Consider the following 25,210-nt stretch of genomic DNA (forward strand, 5'->3'; position numbering starts at 1 on the left):
TTGACAGATTTAAAGAGAAATAGATTGTTTATGCCCAGGCCTGAAGATAGAGCGAGGCGTCAGGTCCTTCCAGCCCTGGGGGCTCACCTCCCACAGCCAGTCTGTCCCCATCCATCACAGATGGGCCATTTCAGCGCAAGAAGGCTGACAGAGGTGTGCCTGTGGATGCCACTCTCAGAGTAATGATGTTGATGGTGTTTAGTGTATTTTCAGCCTTGTGTTGATAGCTCAGGCCAAGTCTTCCTTGTGATCCAGGGAGCATCCATGAGAGGTCTTGAGGGAGAGCTATGGGAGGTACATTTCCCATCTCTCTTCTACCCTGGGGATCACCCGCTGTCTTCGTGGCCTCTCTGTGTCCAGTGCCCACATGAACCACTTTTTTATTTGTTCCTGCCTTTTTCGCTCCTCTATCCACTCTCCCTAAACCTTATCTAGCCTCAGATCACTTCTGAAGGGGTGGACTTATGTGCTCCTTGAGGGCAAAACCGAGCCAGGCCCATGGGAGTCACCAGAATTTATTTAATGAGTACATTTGGCCCCCTCTCTGTCCTCAGCTACTGGGAAACTGATGCTCTCCCCACTTAGTTTTATAAAAGGAACCTTTAGAGGACTCACAAAATAAAAAAGGTATTTTAAATTTGCTGCCTTTTCACGGGGCCATCTCCAGGAATGTGGTAACCACACTAAAGCCAGGGTTTGAGAATGAGATCAGATTCCTGAAACCAGCTTGCTTGACTTCTAGGAGATTTGATTAAAAGGCCCATGGATAAGATATCTCATCTCTATTTCTACAACCAAAACTATACACAAACTGTCCCACTTACCTTCTTTCTTCACACCTCCAGCTTTGGCTGACACACACACAGTTCTATATTTTCTTAGGCACTATCTGAATTAAAATTTTCCCTGGAGCTATTACACATTTTTTTCATTTTGCTCCTCCTAATTTTTCTCACCTATAATTCTCTACTTTCTTACAATAATCTTATTCTCCTATTGCAGACAGCCAATACCAGAGTGCACTGACCTTAGATGTGTGTGTGTGTGTGTGTGTGTGTGTGTGTGTAGTTGGAGTGGGGAAAGCACGAAGCATGATGAGGGTCACCAGCAAACAGGTTGAGACACAGCAGTCCTACCCCAGGAAGTGGCAGGATGAAGAATCCATTATGGAGTCCAAGCTTGTTCTGCTCTCTGCACCACAGGCCAGTAAATCGAGAGATGAGTTGTTGGGCAATAAACAGCCAATCCCTGTCCTGTTGAGTGGGGCTACCCAGGTGGCGCTAGTGGTAAAGAGCCTGCCTGCCAAAGCAAGAGACATGAAACAAGGGTTTGATTCCTGGGTTGGGAAGATGCCCTGGAGGAGGGCATGGCAACGCCCTCCAGTATTCTTGCCTGGAGAACCCCTTGAACAGAGGTGGTGGGTTGCAGTCCATAGGGTTGCAAAGAATCGGAAGTGACTTAGCACGTACATCCTGTTGAGTACATGGGCCCTGCCTGGTGACTGCAGAGGCCCAAGGAGAATGTGATAACAGACTCCCCAGCAGTGCCAATTCATCATTCTCTACTCACCTGTTGGACTGGATAACATGCTTCTTAAGCAGGAACCAGTGCCCAGAAAACAGATGGGAAAGCCAAGAGTCACACTCCGCGGGAGCTCGAATGACATCAGTGGCTTTCCATCCTGGAACTGAGGCACATTAGGGGCACAGGCTGTGTTGAAAATAAAATTCCTGGGCCTCACCTCCAAAGGGTTTGACTCATTATGTCTTGGGTGGGGCCAAGGAATGTGTATTTCTTAAAGGGCTCCTCGGGACGACTCAAAAACAATAGGCTGGTTGCAGAACTAGGTCCTCCAATGTCATCCACTCTAGACGGGATCATTTGCTTTTCTAGGCAGAGACCTCCTGAAAAGAGCAGTGGCAATGGGCTTGGGGAGAAAACAGCAAATCCATGGGGCTCCCTTGGAGTCTGAGACCTTATGGGAAGGCTAGGAAACAGGAGATCAAGGTGTCAGGTGAGACACTGCCTGGAGGAGAAGCCAAGCCCCTGTGGAGTTAGAGATAGTGCTGTTCTGAGTGATCAGAGGACCCCTCCTTCCCAGCCCCACCCAGGAGAGCCAGGAGGGGGCTTATTCCCCTTCCCTTCTCTGCTCACCTTTTAGGTTTCTGATAATGGTATCAGGTAAAGCTCTGAGCAGGCAATTGTTGAGGCCTCTGTGCTATCTCCACGGAGCACTTCCCCCTCCTGTGAACCTGCTTATGGAACCCTCCCCATCTCAGGAAAGGTTCTCTAGGTGTCTTTTCCTGCATCTGCCTAAAAAAGATATCTTTTTTCTGGATTTCCGTCTTCAGCTTGTTCTGCCCCTCCCCCCACCACTTCCTAGAAAACAAGGTCAAATCAAAGGAACCTTGGCAACTCCCAGAAAGAAGTTGAGGGTATCTTTCCCTTCATCCTCCCATCCCCAGCCCCACCCCGCTTCAGCTACCTGCCCCGGAATCCCGCCCAGTGAGCCAATGGAGGATGGGTACCAGGGACCTGATCTTGGCCGCAGTGGCCCCAGTTCTAAAGAGACCTCAGGATATAGACACAACACAGAACCATGAAGGTCCCCGTCCTCCAGAACAGAAAGATGGCAACACCTGCTATGACTACCAGCCTTCAACTTATTACTTCCTCCTTCTAGTACGTGGTCCTTCCATTGCCACCAGCCATGTGCTGCCAAATAAGACACACTCACTTCACAGACTGGCTGAGTCACAGTGTTTTATCCCCTCTCTGCTCTAGTTAAGAGAATGAGCATCTGACCTCTCTCAGGTCATTGCACAGCCAGCCAAAGGAGGGTCTTCAAGCTGCACACCTCTAGGACCATGGAGGAGGTTTTGTTTTTTATCAAAATGTGGGCCCCTGCACACTCCTGCCCCCTGCTGGACAGACATATCTGGGCAGTAATCTGTACCTTAGAGTGGACGCCTTTAACTCAGTCCTGAGTGCACCAGTGCAAGCCTCCCTCAGAGCCAGGCATGGATGGAGTGGGCAGATATGTTGTTGTTGTTCAATCGCTCAGTCGTGTCCAACTCTTTGCAACCCCATGGACTGCAGCACGCCAGGCTTACCTGTCCTTCACCATCTCCCAGAGTTTGCCCGAGTTCATGTCCATTGAGTCAGTGATGCCGTCCAACCATCTCATCTTCTGTCATCCCCTTCTCCTACCTTCAATCTTTCCCATCACGAAGGTCTTTTCCAATGAGTGGACAGATATAGAGCGCTGCAACCCCAAGGGGGCTAAATTTGGGAGGTCAGAGGACAACTTTGGGAAACCCTCAGACCTCAGTCAGACTTATTGAAATCCCATTTCCATCTATAGCTGTCTGTGGAATGTGGGTGAGTCTCTTTATCTCTCTAAGCCTCAATTTTTTTGGTCTATAAAATCTCTTCCTTGGCAACCTGTTATGTAACAGCCTCAACCCAGTGCTGGCAAACAGCAGGGGCTCTGTTGATGACCATTCAAGTCTGTTCGTCTTTTCTCACCCCTGAAGCTGTCTCTGATCCTTCCTCTCGTTCCCACAGGCCTCAACTCCTCCCAAGCTCAGAGCGTCCCCGTCATCAACAGCGTGGCTGGCAGCCTGGCAGCCCTGCAGCCCGTCCAGTTCTCCCAGCAGCTGCACAGCCCTCACCAGCAGCCCCTCATGCAGCAGAGCCCGGGCAGCCACATGGCCCAGCAGCCCTTCATGGCTGCAGTGACGCAGCTGCAGAACTCACACAGTAAGGACCCGGGCACGTCGGGGAGGGAGCCCCAAGGGGCCTCAGTGGCCAGCGTCTTCACTCTCTGGGTCTGAAGTTTCTTGGAAGCTTCCTGGTTTGGTCACTTTTCCCTACCTGTGATCAACCAAGACAATTTCTTTCTTTCATTTTTTTAAAAATGTGTTTGGCTGCACTGAGTCTTCGTTGCAGCACATGGGCCCTTCAGTCTTCGTTACAGTACATGGAATCTTTAGTTGCAGTATGTGGGACCAGGGATTGAACTTGGGACCCCTGCATTGGGAGCATGGAGTCTTAGCCCCTGGATCACCTGGGAAGTCCCAAGACAATTTCTTAAGCACAACTCTTATGCGATGCTGTGCCTTTTCTGGTCCTCTTCTCTACCCCTGGAATTCCCAGGGAAGATTTTGCAGAGGACAGTTAAGGCCGATCTGGGAAGAGAAGCTAGAGATAGAGATCTGGGGAGGTAACGTAAATGTGGAACAAACCCATGCCCCCTTTCCCGCCCTGGTTCCCATGGAAGAGATCCTCAGGCAAGCACACCCCCTCTCCCAGTGAGCCTCAACTTAACCTTTTCAGTCCAAAATTCCAGGCAGCTGTTATCAGATGATCAGACTTGGCATATAACTTGCCTCCTAACTGTCTTCTCTGAATTTGAAAAATCTTCTGGAGTCCCCACACTGTCTGATTTCCACACCCCAAACATCTCTAATTGAGAACCATACCACCTGCACACGGAACATTCCAGTTTCCACCCCACACAGAGAGGCTGCTTCCCATCTCCGATGTTCTCACCTACCTGAAGACTACCTTTCAGCCATTTATATTTTGGAGTTTTGGGGAGTTTTTTGCCATGCTGAGCATCATGTGAGATCTTGGTTCCCCAACCAGGGATCGAACCTGTGCCCCCTACCTTGGAAACATAGGATCTTAACCACTGGACCCCCCGGGAAGTCCCCCTTTCAACCATTTACTTCCTATCCATGCCTAGCCCCCATTTCTCCCCCTCCTGAGCCCCAGAGCCCCAGCCCTCTGGCTATGTCAGGCTATAGGCCCTCACCTCCGAGTCTGGGGAGAAAGCATGGGAAGGATGGTTTTCTGTCTTCAAGCACAACCCCATGGAGACACCTGGGCTGCCTCTGGAATAGAGCAATAGTCTTGCATCAGACAGACCTAGATTTAAATCCTGGCTCTGAGCCTTAGCAGCTATGTAGCCAGTGGTAATTTCCTCAGCCACTCTCAACTTCAGTTTTTTCATCTTAAAATGGAAATAATGTGCATGTAGAGTCACTATGAAAGTGAAACAAAGTAAGTATGAATTGTGTTTGGTAAGTATTAAGAGTTATTAAAATGTGGACTTCCCTGGTGGTCCAGTGGTTAAGACTTCATGCTTCTAGTGCAAGGGGTGTGGGTTTGATCCCTGGTTGGGGAACTAAGATCCCACATGCCACATGGCCAAAAACTTTGAAAAATAAATAAATTTTAAAAAGAGTTATAAAAATGCAAATAATTATTTATTAAGAGTGTCTAATAGGAGGAGGCAGGGGTAGGAAAAAGGATTTCAATTTCTCTTCTGGCTGCGAGTCTGAGGGGCAACGGCTAAGTTCAGCCTCCTTCTACGCTCTCGGGGCTCCATCCTGCCCCAGGCCTGTGTAGCTGGTTTCTGCGTACCATCTCACATTCCAATCACATTTTCGTGGCTTTTAAAAAATCTGCCACAGCCTGCAGCAGAGTCTGGGACCACACGTGTTACACTGCCCTTCCTCCCCAGTCCTGACAGTGTGCTCCCCCTGCCTCACCTGGGCAGGATTCCTCAGTGACGAGGCTTGGGTGGGACAGTCAGACAGGGGTCACCAGCGACCTGTGGACTGCCGAGGCCCCGCTGTCCTGGCTGGCTCTGAAGAGAGAGCTCATGGGGCCCCAGACCAGGAAATAACCAGCCTCCCACCAAGGGAAGGACAGGCTGAGACAGCAGGCTGTGACCTTCACCCCCATTCCCTACTGGTGGACTCCTGGGTAGAACAAGCTGGTCCCTCCCACAAGGCCAAACATCCACATGCTTTCTGGGTTGGTCATGTGACCTGGAGTTTACATGAATCTTATGGATGAACTAGCATGAGTCAAAGGTTCCAGACTTGGTGGACACATACTGGAAAAACAGAAAGCGAAAACCACATGCTTCTGGAGCTTTTATTGGAATCTAGGCTCAGGGAGCTTCCCTGGTGGCTCAGACCGTAAAGAATCTGCCTGCAATGTAGGAGATGTGGGTTCAATCCCTGGATCAGGAAGATCCCCTGGAGAAGGGAATGGCAACCCACTCCAGTATGGAGAATCCAATGGACAGAGGAGCCTGGAGGGCTACAGTCTGTAGGGTCGTGAAGAGTCAGACACAACCAAGCGACTAACACTTTTGTCCATCATACTTCATTTGTGTGATGTCATAAGACATTTTAGTGCAAATTGCAACAGCCCAAAATTATACAAGTAATGACACCCATGTCTATTTAACAATTATTAATCAATCTATAATTGCTAGCATGAGACCTGGGGCTTGAGTCACTACAGAAATAGTAAGCAAACAGGCCAGCTCCTTCATTTTGCCAGCTACTACGAACTTTTTTGGACTTAAATTCTCAGATGCACCACACGTGCCCCAGGATCAGTTGTGTTTGGGGTGTTTGTTTATTTGTTTTTGAATAGTTATTTATTTATTTGGCTGTGCTGATCTTAGTTGCAGCATGTGGGACCTAGTTCCCTGACCAGGGATCAAACCCAGGGCCTGTGCTTTGGGAGCATGGAGTCTTAGCCACTGGACCACCAGGGAAGTCCCAGGATTACTTGCTGATATCCAGGCATCTAATACTTTGAAAGTCAGGGGGAAAGAAGTGCTCCCACCACAGAAGCACCGTCCACCTCTGTATACCAGGCACTGTGGAAACCTATTTATCTGTTTGGTAAAGTGCTTTAAACATGATCTCTTTTAATCCTACAACAAATATCATTCCCATTTTACAGAGGAGGAAACTGAGGCTAACTGAGCCAGGATTTAAACACACGGCCATTCTTTCTGATCACATCACACTGCCTTGCCCAAACATAACTACCACCCCCCCCCACCCCCTTTTATCTGCCTGGGGAAAAAGGAACAGTGGTGTGGGATGAGGGGTGGTCTGTAGCTGTGCTTACACTCTTGTGAGATCTGCACCTTGATCTTGTCTTCACTCTGTCTCTGCAGTGTACACACACAAGCAGGAACCTCCCCAGTATTCCCACACCTCCCGGTTTCCATCTGCGATGGTGGTCACAGATACCAGCAGCATCAGTACGCTCACCAACATGTCTTCCAGTAAACAGGTAATGCCAGCAAGAAGTTAGAGGGAGGGGAGGGATGACTATGACTACTGATGTGCAGAGAGCGTGACAAGTGTGGACTCGGCCTCAGTGTGGTCCTTCTGAGGCTCCCCAGGTACTTTCTTAAAGAATCCCTGAGGTCACAAGGTAAAAATAAAAGAATCCCTGAGGTCACAAGGCATAGAAGATGGGACACAGGCTGAAGGGGCTTGTTGCTCCCCTAGCATCCCTAACAAGAGCACTAGAGTAGCGAAGTGTGATCAGTTGCTACAGACTGGATTATACAGAGCCTGTAGGCACTGAGGTTGAGTATCCCCAGTGGATTGGTCATGATCCATGGACAGGGTATTTCCAAGGAGGGCTCAGAAAGTCAGACCCTCTGGAGTCTCATGCTTTGCAAGAGGGATCCCTGAGGATTTCCCATCAGTTAACAAATAGAGAAAATGAACAGTGAGTCAGAGGTCCGGAGGCTGATTCACCCAGTTCAGAACTCATCCTGAACCCTCAATGCTGTAAGCTCCAGAAAATGACCCAATTCTGCCAACCCACGGGGACTCCCCAGTAGACAGCCTGGCCTTACCAGGGGCCTGTGTTCACTTGGTGTTTTATAGAGAAGCTCATAATCAGCTTCCTGGTGCATTGAAAGTGGGGAATCCAGAGGCTTAGTCACCATTTCAGTTGATGACTAATTCCCACCTCCACATACATAGAGGGGATGAGGGTAAAGACGAGCCATGGTGAGGCTACAGCTTGGGCAGCTGGACTGGAATGAGACAGAGAGTTAGAAAACAGGACAAGTCGTCTGAACACAGGTCACAATTCCAGAGTAACACAATAGGACCTTTTAGTAGCTGGGGTCTGTGCAGTGTGGGAACTGTTTGGGCTTTATTGATTGCTAGATTAGTAGGTGACAACCTTGAACTTCATGTCAGAGGCTCTCAGCAGCGTTTGGTCCTGTGGATGGTCTTTTTTTTTTCTTTCCCCATCAAATCACACCTTATCCAGTGTCATGTGCTCCTGAGCAAGTTCTTTCACGGGCTCAGCCTTCTCTGCTCTTCCTTTGCCCCCATCTCCTCCTGGTCCTGCAGTTGGGCTCATGGAACAGGTGGATTCAGTTCCTGGCTTTGCCACTTGCTCAGTGACCTTGACCTCCCTGAGCCTTCACTTTCCTCATCTCTAAAACAAGTCATGGCATCTACTTGTTCTGCGGATTGGATGATGCCGTGTAGATTAAGTGCCTGGCACGTCTTGGGCACTGAAACACACATGACCTAGTCCTTCGGGCTGTGGAATGAGGTGGGGTAGGGAGGGAGAGGTGTGTGGGACCCACTTTGCTACCCTTCTCTCACCCACTGGAAGATGAAAGGACGCCCCGGGTGCCCTGCCCTTCGACTCCCGTGTGATTTCCCACTCTTTGTAGTGAGCAGGGAAAACATTTATCTGTGCTCACCAATCTCAATCAGGGGGGCAGCCAGGCGCAGCAGCCCTGCTTGGGAATACCTTCCCCTTTGAAAGGTTTATCAATCCATCTGCCGCTTGGGCAGCCCTGGACGGGGCTGTGATTAATGATTCCTGTCTTTCCCAAGTTGACTTTGATGCTTGCTTGTTGAAACAAGTCCTCTGAATTCAGGAAATGGCCTCTTAATCAAAATGCTTCGAGACGCTCTCTGAGATGCTCTACCGGCCCCCAAACGGGACCGAGTGGCCAGCCGACCTTGACGCCACATGAACAACCCTCTAGAACTACTGTGAAGTCATCTCGAAACCCCCAGACATTTCAGGAGTCTGATGATAGACTCACAGTTCTATAGGATGATGACGATGACAGTTAGTAAGGCTAACACTCTTCATGTAACGCTGTACAGCTGATGCTTCTCATGAACGTTATCTCATTGTTTTCTTTTTGCCAAAACCTCCTAAGAAGTACAAAGAAATAAACCAAGGCTCAGAGATACAGGGTAACCTGCCCAAGTCGCAAAAGATAATATACTGGGACTGAACTTCCAGACTTTTGGTCTTAGATTCTAAATCCTGGACTTTTCCCACTTAAACAGTACTCGTCTTCCAATACCGATCTTTCTTTATTTTTCACTGCATTGGGTCTTCATTGCTGTGCATGGGCTTTCTCTAGTCGCAGTGAGCAGGGACTACTCTTCCTTGCGGTATGGAGGCTTCTCATTGAGGTGGCTTCTCTTGTTGCAGAGCATGGGCTCTAGGGCTCATGGGCTCCGTAGTTGAGGCACAGGAGCTTAGTTGAGCCAAGGCTTGTGGGACCATATTTCCCAGACCAGGAATCAAACCCGTGGCCCCTGCATTGGCAGGCAGGTTCTTAACCGCTGGACCACAGGGGAAGTCCTGGCAATACCCGTCTTTAAAAAGCCCATGGTAAGCCAGAAAGAAAAACAACAATACAGTATACTAATGCATATATATGGAATTTGAAAGATGGTAATGATAACCCTATATGCGAGACAGAATAAGAGACACAGATGCATGGAACAATTTTATGGACTCTGAGGGAGAAGGTGAGGGTGGGACGTTCTGGGAGAATAGCATTGAAACATGTATATTATCATATGTGAAACAGAACACCATTCCATGTTCGATGCATGAGACAAGGGCTCAGGGCCGGGGCAATGGGATGATCCAGAAGGATGGGATGGGGAGGGCGGTGGGTGGGGGGTCCAGGAGGGGGAACACATGTAAACCCATGGCTGATTCATGTCAATGTATGGCAAAAACTATTGCAATGTTGTGAAGTGATTGGCCCCCAACTAAAATAAATAAATTTATAAAAAAAAAAAAAAAAGAAAAAAGAAAATAAAAGATGCCAGTTTCTAAAAAAAAAAAAAAAAAGCCCATGGTAATCACTGCTCTTGTGGTCTGTAACAGTCAGGAACAAGAGTAAAACTAAATCTACATAACTATATTATAGTCAGGAAACTTTCTTCCTGCAAACGGCAGAAGAGAGGATAAGAAAGATGGAATGAAATAAGAGGAGGGTGAAGATGTTGCCTCCTGGCAGTAGGAGGAACCCAAGATGAGGAAAAGTTGTACAGACTCTGTTCTGAAGGCAAAGGGTCAGAAGTGAATTGTAGAAGGGAATTGGTGGCAATTCTGCTTTTTTGTTGTTTGAAAGTGTTCTTTTCCAAAAAGAGTTTTAAGACTATTGCTAGGAATCAGGGTCCCATGACGTAAGAAAAGGAAGATTCCTTGGCCAAATGTGTTGGGGGAACAGCTGGGTTTAACAGAAATCCCACAGGACAGGACTTCTCAGAATCTCTCCTGTGCCAATGTGGGCATTGAACCGGGACCATCCCGGGCAGGGCTGCTTTAGAGGCATCATAGAATGCTAGGAAAAGCCAACGGGTCTGAGCCAATCCTGGCTCCTTCACACCTGCTTCATGACCTTAGGCAGTTGATTCAGGGCTGTGAGTCTCAGTTTCTTCCTCTCTAAAGGGGAAGCTCCCACCTCCCTCATACAGAATATTCAAAGTGCCTGAAGATCATGCCTGGTACACAGTCATGTGCTCGAAATGACAGCTTCCTCCCTGTTCCTACCCCTTTCTATCTGTAATCCCTTAGAAGACGCCTTCCATTTGCTCCTTCAGTATTGAACTCACTGGTTGGTCTGCACGTGGTCAAAGGAGGTTTTGACAATAACATGTCTCAGGATTAGGACCATCTCTCTGGCACATCCTGCCTCCTGCGCTGGGGCTCCAGATCCCTGCTTCCCACTTTTCTGCTGCACAAGGATGCCCTTTCATCCACCTCCCAGGAAAAAAAGCCAATCTTTCAGGGCCTCTCAAAGCACCCAAGCCCTTTGTGTGTGGCCAAATGCCTGGGCTTTAGTAGATATTCAGTAAATATGAATGAGTGAGTGAATGAATCAGTGAATGAATGAGTGAATTAAAATCTAGCCTTTTTTTTTTTTTTTAGTACCTCCCATTTGCCATGTAGCACTCCAGGTGCTTTTCCATCTTACCTTTCCTGGCTAACCCTCCTGCAAAGTAGAAATTTTTATGCCTAGTTTACAGAGCCAAAAATGGAGGTTCAAAGATGGGGCGGAATGTGGCTAAGCATACAGGATGGTAAATCTGGAGCTAGGGTTCCAGACTTTGGTTCTTCTCACTCCAAATCATTCAACAACACTCACCTTCTAAGATCCGTTTTTAAAGTGTTCATAAAAATGACTCAAGGTTATGCTGGCCTGAGGCTAAAGCCAGGATTTGACCTTGTCTCCCAGTGTTTTCCATCGTCAAGACAGGCATGCCACAAGACCTTGTGGATCGTGTTTCAGAAACCTCAGGCTGGAACTTTCTTGCTGGGAATCCTTGGCAGCTACTGCCCTCTGTCCTTTCCAGAGCCTGTCTCCCACCCTCCACCCCCCGATCCCATCACCCGCAATGAGTCCTGGCGAGTTACCATCTGAGTGGGTCTCTGCCTGAGCCTCCTGCAAAAACAACAGCCCTCCAGCCTGGAAACCAGACCACAGCAAGCACCAGCCTTGGCTAAAACAAGTGTGGGCAGGCTGTGAGCAGACTCCTGTTTCCACAACTCTACCCACCACTCCACTTCCTAGTTTACATAGAGAGAGGTCAGGAGAGGACCCCCCCCCCAACCCCACTGCCCAGAGCAGTCACCCTTCAGGGGTGCTGATGAGAAGGAGGTGGGCAGCCTCATCACAAATCCCCTGAAGCTGCACCCACCCCTCCCTCCACCCCCTCCCCACCCACTCCCGACCTTCCCCACTGGTGTGAGGCAGTGTGGGCTTGATGGTGAAGAGTCAGTGTGGGAATTAGACAGACCCTGTCTCCAGCTTCTGCCACTTTCTACCTATGTGACCAAAGGCGAAGGTCCAGCCTCTCTGAACTTCAGTTTCCTTACCTGTAATATGAAGATAACGATTCCTCCTTTGTGGGATCATTGAAAGGGCAAAATGCAATAAAACTTGTGAAACACTCAGCTCAGTGCTTGGCTGGAAACACCCAGTCTGTGGCAGCTGGGTCAACCTTGGTTTTCCCTGAGGGTAACCTTGGGTGTCTCTCGGGCTTAGAAAGGAGGATTTTAGATGGCAAAGGGCATTTATTTCCCCCTGGTGTCCCACTCAGAAGATAAAAGGCAGTAATCTCACATAGTGGGTTTTCTGTTGAGACATCCTGGGCAAGTCACTTAAAATCTCTCTAAGCCTCAGTTCCCTCATCTAAAACACTGAAAGTATAATCATTTCTTATAATGAATAGAGCTATCATTAACCTAACAATAGATTATTAATAATCATCTGTATTCACTGTCTCCACTTCCTCACCCCCAATTCTTTTTATTTTCTTATTTTTATTGAGGTATAGTTGCTTTATTCTCTGAGTTTCAACATAGCAATTCACAATTTTTAAAGGTTATACTTCATTTATAGTTATTATAAAATATTGGCTGTATTCCAGTATCCATGCTGCACATTAGATCCTTGTGGGTTATTTATTTTATTCATAGTAGTTTGTACCTCTTAATCTCCTCTCTTGTTCCAACTCTCTTCCCTCTCCCCGTTGGTAACCACTGGTCTGTGCTCCATATCTGTGAGTCTGTCTCTTTTTTATTATATTCACTAGTTTGTTGTATTGTTTAGATTCCACATGTAGTGACACCATACAGTATTTGTCTTTCACTGTCTGACTTATTTCACTAAAGCATGATGTCCTCCAAATCCATCTATGTTGTTGCAAATTGTGAAATTTCATTCTTTTTTATGGCTGCATAGTATTCTATTGTATATACCTGGGGTAAGGGGTGTACAGAGACCTGTACGCCCCCACAGTTCTCTCTTGAGAGCATTCCAGACTGGCTTTTGTCCCCACATTCCTGAAACCCCTCTTGTCCAGCTCACTAATATCTCCACATTGCCAGATCCAGCGGTTACTTCTCAATCTCTATCTCTGACACAGCCAATCGCTCCCTCTTTTTCTCACTTGAATCTTAGGACATTACCCATTCCTGGTTCTCCTCCTATGGCACTGGCCACTCCTCATTTCCTTGGCTGCCAGCTCATCTTTGCAACATTTACTAGTTGAGGGGCCCTGGGGCTCATTCTTTGGCCTCTTCTCCTCCATGTTTATTCCTGGGTGATCTCCAGTCGCATGACTTTGGATCAGGTGTACATGACCATGGGTCTTATCATTCTCTCTCCAGTACTGACCTCTCCCTTCAGGGCACATTCACAAACCCAGTGCCTCTTTGGCAAGTACCGGTACATGCCTAATATACCTCACCAGCCTCTCGGATCGAATCTGCCTAACACAGCAGCTCTTCATTTTGCCCCAGTTTCTCCTGACCCAAACTGCTTTCTGCTTGGGCTTCTCCATCTCCAAAAATGCCATCAGTTGTTCAGGTGAGACACCTGAGAGTACTCGCGATGATTTCACACCCCACATCCCACATCCTGTCCACCAACAAGTTCCGCTAAGGGTCCTTTAAAATGCATCCTCCATCTGACTGCTTCTCACCTAGCCCGTTCGTCTTGTGCTCCTGCAGCAGCCCCTAACTTCCCATTCCTGCCCCACAGGGACGGATGTGCTCTGCTGGCCACTCAGCAGCCAGAGTGGTCTCTGAGAAAGGAAAACCCACCATGTCACCCCCCACCCGTCAAAAGTCTCCACTAGCTTTTGGTTGTAACCAGACTGAAACAGAAACTCCTAAGACCCCATGTGGTCAGACTGAAGCTCTCCTTCCTCTGTCCCTCAGCTTCAGCCAAACCAGAGCTGAAGAGCTCCCACCGCAGAACTTCTGCTCCTGCGGTACATTCTGCTGGAATATACTTTAGTGTGCATCTTTGCATATGCTCGTTGCATTCAGCTCAAACCTCAAAGAGCAGGGGGATCACCTCCTGACCCCCCTGCATAATTTCTTCCCCCTTCCCTCCAGTCATTGTGACCTTTTACCACGCTTATTTTTCGAGAGTATTCATCTCCTCCTAAACTTTTATGTTATGCATTTCTTAACTCATTCATTGTTCAAAACTCTCACTAAAACGTCAGCTCAGTGTGGGTGGGGACAGAGTCCCATTCACAGCTGCATGCCCAGTGCCTGCGAAAGTGCTCAGCATAGGGAAGGCCCACAAAACCGTGTTAAATGAATGAATGATGATTACCTGCCTCAAAGGTGTGATGTGAGAATTCTATGGAATGATGAGTGTCAAGGCTTTCCTTAGTAATGCAGCCTGGCACACAGTAGGACCTCAGTAAATGTCAGCTCTTCCCATTATGGATCAGATCTTCTTAGGGTGAGGACGTCCTAAAGAATCCTCCAGCCGCCCCACCCTCCAGACGGAGGGCTCTGTAGTCACTCGGGGACCCCGAGGCAGGGTCCCTGTGGGGCTGGCTGAGCCGGGCCTCTGTTCTGAGGGAGCCCAGCGCGCCCCTTATCAGATGTTTGTGTTTAGACTCTGAAGGGGGCAAATAACTCTAGTTCCTTTGACAACATTTAGGGCTCTGCCACCATTTTATTATGTGAGCAAACATTTGATAGCTGGGAAGCCCATCCCTAATGACAGGTCATAGAATCTCGCTGGCGTCTGCTTATCTGTTCTCCGTGTTTGCTCTTCCATTGAAACCTGCAAGGTCACAAGCCATTTTCTCTCCCCTCCACCTGAAATCTGAAAATTGGAAAAAGCTTGATAGTGAGGAGTAAAGAGACTGGAGAGAGCAGCGGTGGGTGGAGGGAGGAAGAGGAGGCAAAGGATATCAGAGCACCCTGCCCAGGGGCTCAAGAATGCAGAAGGGCCAGAAACCTGTCTCCGCACATGGACGCACCACTCAGCCCCGCTCTAAGGAGCACCGGGGGGTGGGGGTGGGGGACAGGGAGCAGCTCAGACTGGGGCACCCCGGGCACCCCTGGACAGTTGTACCAGCACCATGGAGAGGACAGCACGCCTAGCAGCCCACCTAATCCCCCAACAACCTTCATCATAAAGGTGGGGAAACCAAGGCCCAGAGAAAGGAGTTTGAACAAAAGCAAAGCTCGTAGGGACTTTTTCCTGGTGGTCCAGTGGCTAAGACTGCACACCCCCAAGGCCAGGGGCCCGGGTTTATCCCTGGTCAGGGAACTAGATCCCACATGCTGCAACTAAGAGTTTGCATGCCGTAGCTAAGGCCTGGTGCAGCCAAATAAAAAAAAAAAAAAAAAGAAAAGAACAACAAAGCTAATAGAAGGCTCTTAACCTCGGTGTAATGTAAAGAACATCAACTGGGAGGTCTCCCAGAACTGGTTTGAATCTCTGGCCCCACACTCTCCTAATTCCAAAACCTTAGGCAATTCCTGGACTCTCTTTGACCTTGCTTTCCTAATCTGTAAAATGGACATAATAGCAGCCCCATACAAGGCTATGGCTGGGAGAACTGGTTAATGGGATAATAGTGGGATAAGAGGCCTTTAACAGTGTGATAGATATGTGAACGTGTTGTGTGTGTCTGTGTCTGTGTGTGGAGGGGAAAGTGTTTGAGGGGGAGTCTTGAGAAAATGAACCATTAAGTCAAAGGGCAGAACCTTCCTCTGAGATGACAACAAAGGGGAAAGGGAAGGAAGAGAAGCAAAGTGGGGGAAAAGGGACTCCCCGGAAGGAAAACACAAGCTGTGATCTTCCATGACAGTTGAGATGAGCAAGGCCCACAGCTCTGGGAGTGGAGGCTGCCACACGTGGGGGTCTGGCTCTTCTCAGGGACTCCTCCACGCTGGGTCTCCTGCCCCAACCCACCCAGAAGCCTGGTCTCAAAGGCCTTTAGCCCTTGGATCCCGGTCCTCTGATTTCTTGTCTTGATAGTAGCAAGCATTATAGAAAGCACTTTGCAATTTCCCACACTTCTTCCTGATGGAGCATTAATACGTGGTGATTTTCTCTTGTGCGCTGTGGCCTTGGGGCTCAGCACACACCAGCAGCATCAGCCCAACCTGGGAGCTGATTAGAATACAGGTTCTTAGGCCCACCCCCGGCCCACTGAGTCAGAATCTACCTTTAACAGGATCTCTGCTACTCTGTTTGGGAAGGGATCTGGGGGACCCCTGCTCTTAGAGGTCTTAGGAAAAGACCCTTCCTTCAAAAGCAAAAGCTCCCCATCCAGCTGTCTTTGCCACCGAACTGAGCAATTTATAAAAAGCACTCTCACAGGAAGAGGAGTCCCATTTCAGGATAAAGGTTGACAAGTTATGACTATTTCAAGGCCATTGGCAATTCACTTCTCTCTTCTGAGATGGCCAGGGAATCCAGCTCCTAGATGTTCCTAAAGGGAGTGTGTTTCAGGACCATCCCTGCAGGACTCTGAGGGCACGGGGTCCTCACACCTCCAGCCTCCAGCTCTTTGCTGGTTGAGTTGGGTCTCAGCTCCCCCAGAGAAGACAGACGCTAAGGGCCCAGGTCCCCGCCAGAGGCACACAGCTGAGCTCTCTCTCCTCTCTCTCTGCAGTGTCCTCTCCAAGCCTGGTGATGCCCACACATCACTTACTTTGTGCACAGCAACAAGGACCCTTATTTTCCACACCATCACCTTCCGGGCAGCTGTCACAGAGAAGCGCAGTGACCCGACACACAGCACCTGCGAGAGGTCCTTGCTCACCTGCTGTCCTGCCGGCGCCTCGGACACTCGCTCTGAGAGGCACAGCCCCTTCTATGCAGTATTGTCACGATGCCTCTCCCCAGAAGTCTGGTCTGTCCTAGAGGCAGGAGACAAAGAAGCGGCGGAAGAGGAAGAGAGAAAGCCGTAGCGTGTACATCACTCTCTTTCATCGAACAAACTGAAGTGAAAACTTGAATCTGTTACTGAAATGAGAAGAGGAGGACGTGTGCTATTGAACTGAGCCAAACACACTGTAAATATCAGCCACCTCCCCCGTCCCGCCCCCCATCCCGGCTGATCTGGAGATTTCTTTTAAAGAAGTAAATTTGTCCAATGGGTGTAAACTGTAAACTACTGTAATTAAGTGCAATTTCCCTCCCTACTTCCTGTCCCCTCTGCCCTGTATATAATACTAAAGCGTCTATCGATTTTCTTTGTAAAGGTCAGAGTTGAATTTTCAAAGTGATTTGCCCCCTTTCTCTTCCCCCACGGAGAAATACCTAAGGCAGAAGTGAAGCCCTTGACCCCGCTTCCTTGGCCCTGGACACACACAGAGACTGTGTATTTTGGAATGACTGCCAGCTCACTCTGATCTCTTGATGTTAAGACACACCTCTGGGTCCCTGGAAGGGCTGAGCATAGTGTCAGAGTAGTGTCTTAGCTTCCGGAAGGGTTGGGAGACCAGCCAGGACAGCCCCAGGAAACCCCAAGGCAGGGACACTGGCTGTTTGATAGCACAAGAAAAAGTTGCCCTTTTAGAAAACCTCCCATTAAAACAATTTATTTTATCATGGCCCAGAGTCTCATATTTCTACCTCTGATGTTTTCCCTGCCTTGGTTTCTCCAAGAGCCCCTGGCCCCTGGTCTTCTTGGAATTTTTCACTTACTCCATGGGGCTTGCTGCTGCATGTCCCATTGTCTTCAGGCTGGCCTTATTGTTAAGGTAAGAAAAGTTTTTTCCCCCAGTCAGACTCCAATACTTTGTCTTTCTGTGACTCATCGGAGTAGACATGGAGCCAACTCTCGGTGACTGTTGGTCACAGGAACAGAGGAAAAAGTAGGAAACGTGGAATCATCATGGGTAACATTGTCAGCTTCATCTTAAGCATGAACTCCAACCTTTCTTTCCTCCCATAGGGCTGTTAGTCAGGAGAGTGGCTCCTGTGGGTATCACCTCCTGCCTGGGTTCTTGCCTCCGGTGAGGATGCTAATGAAGACAAACAGTCCAAAAGGTGAAAAGGCAGAAGACTAAACACTCTCCAGTTGGGGCTTTGCCACAAATAATCCAGCGTTGGCTCTAGGAAGAAGGAGGCTGGACCTTTCCTCCTTGCCGTCTCTGGCATAGACCTACCAGTGTGTGGTTTCTGGCTTCTAGACAGAGCAGTTCCCAAGCTGGCTGTGAGTGAGGGCATCATGCTGAAGAGGTCCCAAGCAACGGGTTCTTCAAAATCTCAAAGTGGTAGAAGATGCAGTTCTTAGTGAGCCAGGCAAAGGTACTGAGAGCCCAGTGCAGGGATGGAGACAGTTAGAAATGCTGACCTCTTTTGGCTCCTGGCTCCCCTCCAGACAAAGTTATTTGGGCTAAAGTGGTCAAGAGAAAATTCATGGATGGGTTGAAAAGGGCCGGGACCAAAGCCAAGCACCTTGTGTCAAGAGAGGCCAGGCTCTGCTGACTCTGGGGGAGATGTCTTATTGATTGGCTCCTGTGAGTTCAGGAAGAGGAAGGGAATATAGGTCTTGAACGCCAGCCTCGACTGGAGCCCTATGTTTGAATTCACATTGTTTCTGGAGCAGTAAGTATCTGCATTTGATAGATTTTATATCTTGTGTTATTGTAACAATCCTGAAAACCCAGGAGGTCTTAATCACTCAAGAAGCCATCTGGGAGTGTGGAGGACTTGGGGAGGGGCAGAAATCTCTAGGAATTTTTCTTAACTAGACCCTATGTGGACCAAGACTCATAGAAGGTGACCCTGGAAGCTGAGATAACCTCCCTTCTAAATCAAATCTCTCTTCTCACTGACTCTAAGAGGGGCAAGGAGGCCCACTGTGTATGGATTCAGGTGGGCATTAGCCACTCTAAAGATTCATCTGCAACTACAGGCCTCCATGCCTTCGTCCCTTATGGACCCGTCCCTTGGGAATCCCTATCCCAAGCAACAGGTTTTTCAAAATCCCGATGTAGTGGGAGATGCAGTTCTTAGTGATGCAGGAGTCTCATATGCTGTCTCAACCAGAAACAGCAAATCTTGGCCTCTTTTGACACATGGTACTTGGCCTTGGTCCCAACCCTTTTCAACTCAACCATGCATTTTCTCTTGAATGCTTTAGCCTAAATAATATTGTCTGGGGGAGCCAGGAGCCAAAAGATCAGTTCCTTAAGGACTAACATTTCCAGAAGATCTCTTTACACCCTGAGCTCAGACTAATAGACAGACAATTCTGTTTTCACCATGACCTGCTGTGGTTTCTTGGGTGAGCTCTGGGGAAGGCAGATTTAATTTTCACATTGTGGATAAGAAATGAAGTCAGTCATGTAAGCCTGCCTTAAAGTGGATTTGAATTGTCCGTACCAAACAGTGAATTATTTCCCCCAAAGGCAGAGAGAACTGGAGTGTTAACTGCTGGGTTCAGGTGGATAAGAACACAGTGTAGACAGCCAGGGAATCTGAGCTCTTGGGATGGGGGGAAGGTCTTTGATGTTCATTTTGGAGTGAAAATGCCTTGATTAGAATCTCCAACATCACCACTTAACCCTGTCCTCATTGTCCTCCTGCGGAAAAGTGGGTGATTGCAGTAGTATCTACTGTATAGGATTGTTGAGTAAATGAGTTCATACTTGCTAAGTGCTTGGACGTGGGCCTGGTACATTGTGAATACTGTGTGTTAACTATTCTCTCATCCCAGAGTGAGTGATAGTCGCTCAGTTCTCTCCAACTCTTTGTGACCCCATGCGCTGAAGCCTGCCAAGCTCCTCTGTCCGTGGAATTCTCCAGGCAAGGATACTGGAGCAGGTTGCCATTTCCTTCTCTAGGGGATCATCCCGACCAGAGATCAAACACAGGTCTCCTGCACTGCAGGCAGATTCTTTACCATCTGAGCCACCAGGGAAGCCTACTATTAAGAAACATTTTTAAGTATAAAGACAGGTCAACTTAAAAAGTATCAGCAGATACATGCTTGACTTTATCTTATAATCTATAGACAATATGTTAGAATATGTAATGAATCCATACAAGTTTTCTAAAGGAATACCAGAGATAGAAGTAGCAAGAAGGTTATAAATGACAATTCCAGAGTACCTTCTCATACATTCTTCTGGACCTGGTTGATCTTTCCAGATACCCTCATCACAAGTGTGATGTTTGGTAAAGAAAACTGCCAATAATTGGTGAAATGATTTTGCTCATGCCTATGGTACATGACCAACGAAGCAGTGAACCAAGGATGAGTCAGGGAGAAGAGGTCTGAGGAGAGAGAGGGAAGGCTTGACTGCGGAGTCTGTCTCTTTAGGGGAAGAAGAAGGTAGAAGGTGGGGATGATTGGGAGGAGACGACAGAGAGCCAGGAGGCTAGGACTAAAGCCGGCTACAAGCTCCTAGAGGCTGAGGGTGTTGGTGGTGGGGGGTGGTCATGGGAAATACAGGGATCTAGGAACAGTGGGTCAGGAAGAGGCAGGAGTGAACTTCCTCCCAAGGACAGTCAGAGCTGAGGTGTCCCCTTTGAATGCGGAAGTAATTCAAATAAATGCCACTGAAATCTGTTCTGAACAGATTGCCAATAATGGACCACACAGTGGATTTGCCACACAGTGACAAATCCATGTCTTTTAAAATACTTTAAACACTTTGAAACAGTTGTTTCAAACAGACTGAATATTTACAAGAAGTTGCAATCAGCTAAATAAAATGTCTATAAAGCCCCTCCCTGTCTCCCTCCTTCCCTCCTTCTCTCTGCCTCTCTATCGCTCTCTGTCTCAGTCTCTCTGTCTCTTTCTTTCATACAGAGGTCATTCCAGCTGGGCAAATACTAGATTGTCAGATAAGATTTATAACATGACAGTATTTTATTAATGAATCTTCGGGGTATGCAGACCTTCACACATGCCTGGTTGACCAGTTTTTTCCCTTTCTTTTCAAAGTCGCTCAGTCGTGTCTGACTATTTGCAACCCCATGGACTATACAGACCATGGAATTCTCCAGGCCAGAATACTTCAGTGGGTATTCCCACTCCAGAAGCCTTTCCCTTCTCCAGAGGATCTTCCCAACCTAGGGATCGAACCCAGGTCTCCCGCATTGCAGGTGGATTCCCACTTTCTAAGGAAGAATGAGCAGAGCAAACTTGAAGGGGATAGCATCAAAAGCAAAACTCATCAAAGCAGATTTTTGCAGTCTGCATATGTATGTGTATGCCAACAGACCACCCAAAATTTCTTTGCAGTTTCCACACACTTAATTTTCTCACTAGATACATACTGGGATATCCTCCAAAGGCTGGTTTCCTTCCTGTGCTCTATTGTTCAGATATCCTTAATAAACCAATTATATTAAATGATTTCAAATTAGTTATGAAAGGGATAAAAAGATAAAGTCGGTTTTTTAAAAGACAAAAAAAAAATCACACTGTGAGGAAAGCATGCCTAATTTCCTAAGCCATTACAAAGCCTCTGTGTATCCCTTTGCATTTGGAAACATCATCTAGTCCAAAATAATATTTCTCATTTATTTATTCAAGAAATACTTATGGGACTTCCCTGATAGTCCAGTGGTTAACACTCTGCAGTTGCAATGCAGAAAATGCAGGTTCAATCCCTGGTTGGAGAATTAAGATCCCACATGCTGCATGGCCAAGAAATAAAAAAAAAAAAAAGAAATACTGACATCTACTGTGTGCCAGGCACCATTGTTCTAGACACCAAGGATACATCAATGAATCAAATAGATAAAAGTTCATTTCCCCTTGTGAACTTTACATTCTGGTTAAGGAGACAGGCACTAAGTATGTGAATGTGTGTGTGGTCATATCAGGTGATTTTTTAAAATCTATGAAAAATGCAGCAGGGAGACTGGGGTAGCTACAGAGCTGAGTGAGAGGGAGCATGAGGGTCAGGGTGTGAGCAGAGTGCTGGGTGGGGATGATGACCAATGACAGGGAGTTTGTCACCTTTGTAAGGGCTGCTATAAGCTCCTGGAAGGACTTGTATTCTGAGGGAGCTGGAAGCCCTCAGGAAGTTGTGAGCAGAGCAGGGGCAAGATCTTCTTATGCTGTTTTGCTTTTTTTTTTGACTGTGCTGTATCTTCATTGCCACGTGTGGGCTCTTAGTTGCAATATGCAGAATCTAGTTTCCTGACTAGGGATCAAACCCCTGCATTGGAAGCGTAGCATCTTAACCACTGGACCACCAGAGAAGTCCCTTGGCTTCTGCTTTAAAAGGATCCCTCTGGCTGCTGAGTTGTAGGGAAGGCCCAAGAGTGACCCCAAGGAGACCATCAGGGAGTCATTGCATCACTGGAGCCTGATACCAGGGGCTGGTGGTGAAAGTGGGGAGAACCTGTCTGATTGTGGATATGGTTTTAAAGGGAGAGAATCTGCAGGCACTAAGATTTTCTGATAGTTCATATGTGACATCAAAGAAGATTCCAAGGTCAGGGGCCTGAACAAAGCAGGAAATAGGAATTGATGCTACAGAAAACAATATTACCTGGACAAAGACTCTGTGTCAGGCATTTTGTAAACTGGGACTTTAGGAAGCATCTGGGTAGTATATCATGCTGTGGTGTCAGGGCTCTCCAGGTGACAGTAACCTGACATCTGATATTCATCCAACAAACATTTATTGAGTGCCTACTACGTACTACATACTCTTCTGGGTATGGAGAGAAAAGCAGTTTAAAAAATGTTACTCTTCCCATGGGGCTTACAGTCAACTGGGAGGGAGCCAACAATAACAAAATAAGCAAACTAATATAATATGCCAGATATTGATTGACAGGTAATGAAAGGAAACACAAAGCTGAGAGAAGGAGGTGGGGGTGGGGAAGGAGATGGAGTCATTTTGGTAGGGGGATCCCCTTGCTTTCCAAGACAGGGATTTCTTGGAGTCATCTTGACTAGAAACAGAATGCATTGTGTTTTTTTTTTTAATTGAAGTGTAGTTGATTTACAATGTTCTGTTAATTTCTGTTGTATAGCCAAGTGATTCAGTTTTTGTATTCTTTTCCATTATAGTCTATCACAGGATATTGACTACAGTTCCCTGTGCTACACAGTAGGATCTTGTTGTCTATTCCATATATAATAGCTTACATCTGCTAACTCTAACCTTCCACTCCACCACTCTCCCAACCCCGTCCCCCTTGGCAACCACAAGCCTGCTCTATCTGTTTCACTTGTGTCATATTTTAATTATTTATTTATTTATTTTTGACTGCAATGGGTCTTTGTTGCTGCGTGTAGGCTTCCTCTAGTTGCAGGGATTGGGGGCTAGTCTCTTTTTGCAGTGTGCAGGCTTCTCACTGTGGTGGCTTCTCTTGTTGTGGACTACAGGCTCTAGAGTATGCAGGCTTCAGTAGTTGCTGCATGCTAGCCCAGTACTTGTGGCTCCCAGGCTCTAGAACACAGGCTCAACAGTTGTGGCCCGTGGGTTTAGTTCCTCCACGGCATGTGGCATCTTCCCAGACCAGGGATCAAACCCATGTCTCCTGCATTGACAGGTGGATTGTTTACCACTGAGCCATCAGGGAAGTACTGTGTCATATTTTAGATTCCACGTACAAGTGATATCATATAGTATTTGTCTTTCTCTTTCTAACTTACTTCATTTAGCTTGATACTTTTAGTGGCATTCATGTTATTGCAAATGGCATTATTTCATTCTTTTTAATGGCTGAGTAGTATTCCGTCATACATGGGCACCACATCTTCTTTATCCATTCATCTGTTGATAGACATTAAAGTTGCTTCCATGTCTTGGCTATTGTGATTAGTGCTTCTATGAACATAGGGGTTCATGGATCTGTTTGAATTAGAGTTCCATCAAGATATATGCCCAGGAGTGGGATTGCTGGATCATATGGTAATTCTATTGGGTTGACCAAATATTCACTTGAGTTTTTCCATAAGATGTTATGAAAAACCCAAACAAATTTTTTGGCCAACCTCATATTTTTAATGTTAAAAGAGAGCGTAATTCTGAATCACCTATACTGGTGGTCAAAAATTTGTTCTCCCTGCCATCTCCTTCTCTAGAAGAACTGTATTAGTTTCCTCTGGCTGCTCTAACAAATGGCCACACACTCAGGGGCTTAAAACACCAGAAATATATACTCTGACAGTCTGGGGCTGGAAGTCCAAAATCAGTGTCATCGAGCCCAAGCCAGGTGTTGGCAGGGCCAACTCCCTCCCGAGGTTACAGAGAATCTGTCCCTTGCCTCCTTCAGCTCTAGCAGCCTCCTGGTTCCCTGGCTTAACGGCCACGTCACTCCAGTCCCTGCCTCCCCGGTCACATTATCTTCTCTCCTGTGGTCAAATCTCCCTCTTCCTCCTCCCTCGAAGGATGCATGTCATCACATGTAGGGCCCACTCAGACTATCCAGGATATTCTTCCTTCATCACATCTGCCAAGACTCTTTCCTTTTAAGGAAAAGAGTCCTTGACAGCTCCCAAAGATTCAGACCTGATATTTTGGGGGGTTGTTATACAGTCTAATGGGCTGCCCAGGTGGTTTAGTGGTAAAGAATCTGCCTGCCAATGCAGGAGATATGGGTTTGATCCCTGGGTCAGGAAGATCCCCTGGAGTAGGAAATGGCAACCCACCCCAATATTCTTGAATGAAAATTCCATGGACAGAGAAGCCTAGCAGGCTGCGGTCCATGAGGGGCCACAAAGAGTTGGACACAGATGAGCCACTAGGCATGTGTGCGCGTGTGTGCACGCACACACACACACACACACACACACACACACACAGTCTAATACAGACTTTACCACAAACGCAGGAAAGAAAGCTGAAGTTGCTCGTTTCTTTATCAATGATAATTCATGATTATTTTTGTAAAATAACTTGCCTTGCCCAGGAAACACAGATGGTGAGGAGAAAGATACTTGTTTCTTCATCTTTATGAAATCTACTTTCTATGGAGTCACACTTTGGAAAATCTTGACACAATTAGTAAATGAAAAACTTCAACATGGTGCTCACGTTTGTATCATGGAAGCAAAACAACAGGCTGCCACTGTAGTGATGGTTAACCATTCATCCAGCCCTTTGTTCAGCTGGTAAATATTTACTTCTGCCATACAGAGGCATGATGAGGAGCTCAGGCTGGGCGAGTCAGGGAAACTGAAGTTCAAATCCTGGCTCTACCTCTTACCAGCTGTGTAATCTTGGGAAGGGTGCTTAACTTCTCTGAGCCTGTTGTATTATCTGAGAATTGGGTTGTTGTAGGGATTAAGTGAGATACAAGGTGGATCAAGTCCTTCACTTGGTACATGAGAAAGTC

General features: G+C 47.4%; 1 protein-coding gene across 3 annotated transcripts in view; it reads left to right on the forward strand.

Annotated features, from left to right (window-relative positions):
- HNF1B (HNF1 homeobox B) overlaps positions 1-17,060 on the forward strand; it is a 61,497-nt gene extending 44,437 nt beyond the window's left edge. For all 3 annotated transcript variants that reach the window (XM_081584497.1, XM_081584498.1, XM_081584499.1), the window contains exons 7-9: positions 3,568-3,762; positions 6,995-7,113; positions 16,560-17,060. In XM_081584497.1, coding sequence (XP_081440623.1) covers positions 3,568-3,762; positions 6,995-7,113; positions 16,560-16,580 — 335 coding nt within the window. In that variant the 3' untranslated portion in view covers positions 16,581-17,060. The remainder of the gene's footprint in view (positions 1-3,567; positions 3,763-6,994; positions 7,114-16,559) is intronic.
- The last annotated feature ends 8,150 nt before the right edge of the window (positions 17,061-25,210 follow it).

The sequence above is a fragment of the Giraffa tippelskirchi genome, chromosome 3 (assembly GCF_054371585.1).
Source record: "Giraffa tippelskirchi isolate mGirTip1 chromosome 3, T2T-mGirTip1v1.2.pri, whole genome shotgun sequence".
Classification (NCBI taxonomy): Eukaryota; Metazoa; Chordata; class Mammalia; order Artiodactyla; family Giraffidae; genus Giraffa; species Giraffa tippelskirchi.